Source organism: Octodon degus, unplaced genomic scaffold (assembly GCF_000260255.1).
Source record: "Octodon degus isolate 3935 unplaced genomic scaffold, OctDeg1.0 scaffold00429, whole genome shotgun sequence".
NCBI lineage: Eukaryota > Metazoa > Chordata > Mammalia > Rodentia > Octodontidae > Octodon > Octodon degus.
In genome coordinates, this window is record NW_004525005.1 from 66962 (window position 1) to 73256 (window position 6295).

The 6295-nt window shown below is 51.9% G+C and overlaps 1 protein-coding gene across 1 annotated transcript in view; it reads left to right on the forward strand.

The window, feature by feature from the left end:
• The window catches only part of LOC101575049 (butyrophilin-like protein 2), a 103808-nt gene that overhangs the window by 50347 nt on the left and 47166 nt on the right, over positions 1–6295 (forward strand). The window contains exons 2-3 of the mRNA XM_023708658.1: positions 1860–2141; positions 4178–4294. Of these exons, the coding sequence (XP_023564426.1) occupies positions 1860–2141; positions 4178–4294 (399 nt within the window). The remainder of the gene's footprint in view (positions 1–1859; positions 2142–4177; positions 4295–6295) is intronic.

Consider the following 6295-nt stretch of genomic DNA (forward strand, 5'->3'; position numbering starts at 1 on the left):
AGAGAGAGAGAGAGAGAGAGAGACTGAGCTCAGCAGGTGTGGCCAAGTGACCTCAGTATCAAGGACTAATGTGTTTTCCAAACACTTCTTGATTAGCAAATTAAAGTATATTGGACATGATTGATCCTTCTGGAATAATAGAAAACCAAGCTACTTGAAATGAGAGGTTTTTGTAACTAATATGCATTAATAAAAATTGCAAAAAAGAGAGAAAGGAATGTGAGGTTTTGTTGTATTCTGAAGCTGTGCCCTGTACATAAGTATTATATTTGCCAATGTACATTTTTACATAATGTCTCTGAGATTCAAAATTGAAACAATCAGTGACCATAAATGTGTTCTCCAGAATCCAAGTGCTTTTCCATAGAAAGATGGGGCCCTTCCTTCACTGGGGTCCTTCTGCATTGTCCAGGAAATTGTCTCTGTTTTTACTGATGTAGGGAACATTTCACTTTTACTTTCCCTGCTCTCCTACAACTCACAACGGTGTGCTGCGCCCTTCCAGCCTTCCTCCATCTCCGTGCACCTGACTCCCTGGGCTTTCTGTGAGATCTGAGCCCTGTGAGCCCCCTCTCAGGAGCTGCGCTTTCTCAGCTGCGCAGCTGCCTTCCCTCAGTTCTTTAGTCTACTCTGTTCTCCTGGAGGAGCGAAGGGAGGCCCAGATCAGGAATCTGCTCCCCTGGAGACTGTCTCTGCAGGGTTCCAGCACCCCATCCCTGCCCCTCTCCTCACTGTCTCCCTCTCTAGGAGACCCCGTGCTGCCCTAGCAGGGCTGCCCTTCCCTGGGGCTCAGCTCTGCAGCTTCGCCTCTTGCTTCTGGCTTCGTTTTCCTCCCCCACTCTTGACCCCAGACCAGGGCTGCAGACAGACACAGCGCTGGGGGCAGGTGGGGACTCATGCTCCTACTTGTGACCTAGTGCTTCAGTGAGCAATAAGGAGCAAGGAGCTTGTGAGGGGCAGGGGGCAGGGGAATGGAAGAGATGGGCACTGGAGTCTCCGCACTCTGCACTCTTGGCTCAGCGCCCCTCGGTGAAGCCTCCCTGCCCACTGTGAGGAGGACCCCAAGCATAGCCTGGCCAGGGCAGAGGCGCTCCAAAGGGGTGGCTCACTGCCTTCCCCTCCGGGTCACTGGCTGAAGGAGCCTCGGGGCAGTCCAGGGCATCACCTCCATTGGCATCTTAGGTCCAGGCCTGAGGACCAGGCATCCTGGGCCTGTGTGGCGCTCAGCTGGCGGGTGTGCATGGTGTGCATGGATCGACGGGAAGTGCGCAGCCCCATACAGGGCCCTGCTGCATGCTGTTCTGCACATTTAATCTGAGCTGGTAACAAGTAAGCAGAGCACACTTTATTGCCATCACCTCTGGTGCTCGCGATCCACACACGGTGCCAGGGTCTGATGGACTGGGCCACGTGACAAGACCTTGCCCACATCCCAGGTTCTGGTGCCAAGTTCTGCTGCAGGTCAGGAAGGGCTAAGAGATCGCCTGCGTTTTACCACGGAGAACCTGGGGTGCTGCGTGATCTGCAGCTCTCGGGCTCCATGAGATGGAGGAGCACTTCAGCACCACCTCAGGAGCCAGCAGACCGAGGGAGGAGTCACACTCGGGGGAGGACGGAAGGGGATAAAAGACACAACACTGCTTGGCCTTGGACATTTTGCTGAGGACTGGTGTAGTCATTTTCATTTGTCTAAGGCAATGTGCTGAGAAATACTTTATGTCCGGAATGTCTCTAACTGTTTTCACAAACATAGACTTGATCTTCATACAGGATATCATTAGTAATCTCTGGCTCACACCTCAAATCACATATTTATAAACTTAAAAGAAGCATTCTTGTCCCTCTCGTGACCCCTCCAGCCTCAGGGACACCTCCCCTCATCTACGTGGAGCCTGCACACACGGGGAGCATTACGCTGACCTGCTCATCCTCAGGGTGGTACCCGGACCCTGAGCTCCAGTGGAGGGACCCACACAGACGGCACCTGTCACCTGACTCGAGGAAGGTGTCCTTAGGAGTAGATGGCCTGGTCCACGTGGAGAGCTCTGTGACGGTGGAGGAGAGCTCAAGGGCGGAGGTGTCCTGCTCCATCAGGAACCCGGTGCTCGGAGAGGAGAAGGAGGTGTGGCTCGCAGTGGCAGGTGCGTTCCCTCAGGGCCTCACTCTGGGGGTCAGTGCTGGGGGGAGGGGAGTAGAGATGGCCCTGCTGGACAGACTGCAAGAGCAGAGCGCCCGGCCAGCGCAGTTCCAGCTCTTATTTGGAAGCTATATTTAAAATGTCTGTTTTTTAGTTTCTATTTTTGAATAGGAAGTCATTATTTCAGCTCTTAATAAATGATGTCATGAGTAAGCAAAACGTAACAGAGCATTTGAGGAACACGTTGAAGCTCACTCTAAACTTGTCAAAGCCCATTTCCCAAGGGAGACCCCGGCGAAACCTGTGGACTTCATTCTTCCTCCCATCACATCTAGTTGCAGTCCTGGCCCTGCCCCCTGCTGCCCCATGACCCTGGACAAGCTCTGGCCTCCATCTGGGTGTCCCCTGCTAATGACCCCGCTGTCCCTGTCCTCAGGCCGCCCTGAGCAGTGACTCCCCGGGGCATCCGAGGGCAGAGAGGAGCTGCCCACCGCAGGCCGCGCTGTGTCCCTCCCCAGCGGCTGCCCCAGGAGGCCAGCGTGGCTTCCGGGCTCCCGCAGCGTCCTAGGTCCTTTCCCCAACCAAGGAGCAGCTGCAGGCCTGTGAGCCTGCTCCTGCCCTGAGCATCTGTCCCTCCCAGCCTGGCTCCGCCCCTTCCTCTCCCCTGCTCCCCTCTCCTGCTCCTCCCCACAGCCCCGAGGCCCATGGAGCTGCCTGCTGGGCTCCTCTGTGTCCTCACAGGAGCAGGTTCCCCGGCCCTGACCCCTGAGCCCTTTCCTGGGGCCGTGCCCAGCTAAGCTGTTCTATCGATCTGTCTGTGCTCTCTTTATTGTGAACCATCATTGAGTATATCCACATGAAGTACAAACTTTGGAAACATTGCGCTGTAATTCTTAAATATCCCTCCTGGTGGTAAATTAATTAATACCAAGTATATATTGCCAAATTACTATAGAAATTTATGTCAAGAAATTACGTAAAAATGTTTTTTGTGATTTAGTTTGATAACTTACACACATTAAATTTAGTTATTAAGAGCATTTTTGAAGTTGAAATTGTAAAGAGAAAATTATGCATCAGAGGAGTAATTTTTAAAGAGGAATCTTAGAAAAAATAATTTGAGACGATACAGTATGCCCTGTATTATAATTAAACTTTCCTGTCAACAAAGGTTATGGAATGTTTTTGAGACATTGAAGAGTTGAAACTACGAAACATAATTATCATTAATTCTAATGGGAGAAGACTCCTGAAGCTGTAAGGCAGACCATGATATCAATAGAGAGTGGGTCTTCGTTTTTATGTAATTTGAGCCATTAAGTATAAGCAATTAAACAGCGATGATCTGATTAGCTGATTTTCGTACAGCATGTTTTCTAAATTATGGAATGAAGATTGTAAATGAAAATATTCTCATTTCTCTTCTCACCTAACTTCATCACACAGATTAAACTGTGGCTACATAGGCTCTATTTCATATTTAAGTTACCCACAGCGACCCCCCGCAGGTGAATCCGTGCGGTGACCTGGGCGGGCTCTCCGCGCGCACCCCACCTCCCGAGGCTCGCCCTCCGACACCTTCCGCACCCCGCGGGCCCTGCAGCGCGGCTCCCCGTGTCCTCAGCTCAGCGCTGGGCTCCCGGCCGGGCACAGGGGGCAGCACCTGGACGGAGCGCAGCGGGGCGAGCTCGCTGGAGACGAGGGGCAGAGGCTGCCGCGCTCGGGGCTGGTGCTTGGGACGCCTTCGCACTCACCCGCATGCACGTGGGCCTCGGGGCGGGTGCGGAGGCGCGGACGGCTGGGGCGCTGGCTTCCAACCAACCCCGTCCAAGCCCCCCCCACTGCCCAGGCCTCCTGGGTCTCACAGGTCGGGGAGGCGGGGACGCAGGGGACGCCCGGGTCCTGAGGTCCTGGAGTCCCAGGGGCTGGGGCTCAGCGTCTCCGCCCTGCTGTCCCCCTGGAGAACCCATGGGAGGACTGGAGCCCAGCAGCCAGGCGGGCGGGCCCAGCGGGGTCTCAGCGCTGCTCCCTGTTTTCCAGAGTCCCTGTTCCCGCGGGTCAGCGCCTGGACGGTGGCGCTGGCTGTGCTGCTGGTGCTGCTGGCCGTCGCCTTGGTGACCACTGCTGTCCTTCTCCTGAGATCCAGGAGAGCCCGAGGTAAGGGGGACAGAGTGGGCTGAGCCTTGCATGGAAAGACCATGGGATAATGGTTATCAATAAGAGTGAGCTTAGAAAATCTTGCACATTTAAATTTCAATAGTAAAACCCTGTGGAGGAAGAATCCTTTGATTTGTGCGTTTTTTAGTTTCATGAGGACTTTTCAGTTTTCCTTCTTCCCTGTCCTTCTCCCCTTGATTCCTTCTTGACTCACCCTATTCCCACGCTGGGCACAGGGAAGCTCATACTGGAGGGTTCCAAGGGCTCCCCAGCTCCACAGACATGTCTCAAAAGGTCACTCAGCGTGGATCTCCATGCCCCTTATGTGAATGGCCATGTGCCTTCACCACTTGGAGCAGAGCTGGCTGCTGTACAAACATCAGTTAAATGGGAGCATCATTCTTAAATATATATTTTTTTCTTTAGAAAGTTAAATTCTGATTTTTTTAGTGGATTATCAAATGAGTGTCGCGTGACACCCAAATTTTACAGACTTTCCTCTGTCTTACAATTACTCTCTAGTTGCCACGGCGTCACGTGGACCTGAATGTCAGGCTCTGTGTCCATGTGAGCAGCGCTGCCCAGGAGCTGCCCCGTGGAGCTGCCATGGACACCAGGCAGATGCCACCTGACCTCAGGGAAGCAGGAGGAGAAGGGTACTCAGGGAGACCACAGGATTCAGCTCCCAGCAGGGCATATGGAGAACCAACCGTGGCGGACTGTAAGCAGGCTGACAGTTACCCGGATGTTGTTCCCACGTAGCACAGGGCATTGTCCCTCCCCTCTGCAGTCTCCGTCCGCTCCAGCTTAGCACTGCCATGGGGGGGGGGGTGACAGGAACGAGCAGCCCTGGGCGGGAGGGTGCAGGGTTTCACTGGCTGCACAGTGACACTGAGATCCACGTGGAGAGAGGCCCAGGGGGCTGAAGTTGAGACCTCAAGAACTGGTGGGCTTGTGGCCACTCTATAAATCTATTTAAAGTGTATAGTTAGGGCCAGCGACATAGCTCAGCGGAATAAGTGCCTGTTTAGTCAAGAGCAGGGACAGGGGTTCTATCCCCGGGACCAAATGCCTCACCAGCCCCACCCAGGGACATCCTGAGGCAGCCACTGGGTCTGGGAGTGGTGGCTTAGGCTTGAAATCCCAGTGCTGAGGAAGCTGAAATCTGGAGGGTCACAATGACTGCGAGGTGTGTAGTGAGACCCTGTACCAAATGCATAAAAATAAATAAATAAATAAATAAATAAATAAATAAATAAATAAATGTAGAGCTTATGCATAGGAGTCATATACTCATGATTAGTCAAATACTTAGAAGAAATATTTATTACATGAATTAGATAAAACAGGAAATATGGTAAATTATTAGTTAAGAAACTTTAAAATTACTTCTTCTCAGGTAATTTTCTTTCATTTTTTGCCAAAACATTTAAGAAATCAGGTATTAAGGCAGACCAAGTAGCAAGTACTTGACGGCCCACCGTGCCTAAGTCTGCTGCCAGCCCCTGGTCTCCTGGGCTTGAGAAGCATCAGGTTCAGATGCCCAGGGGCCTGGCCCTGCCGAGCTGAGTGCTGCTCTGACATCCTTTAAGGTGAGGATCTGAGGATCGGAGACCTGCCCGACTGTGCAGGACACTCTGGGAGACGGGAGTGTAGAAAGCTTAAAAGGCTGCTGACCTGGCTTGAACATCCAAGACACACCCTTCTCTGACTCCAGGTAGATTAAGCAGCTCCCTCTCTGCGCTCTGACTCCTAGCCTTGTGTATTACTCCGGATTCTCCCATCGCGGTCAGCATCTGAATGCACGATGAGCACCTGAGAACCCTCAGCCACATTTCAGAAAATTTCATGGAAAGTTCTGAGAATTTTATTAAAAAAAAATAGGAACTTGACAACGGTTCTTATATTGCATAATATTGTCTTCAACTAACTGTTTAGATCTAAGCATGCAAAGTTGGTTAAACAAATTATAAAAAGAAGAAAAAAATGTTTAAGCATTAA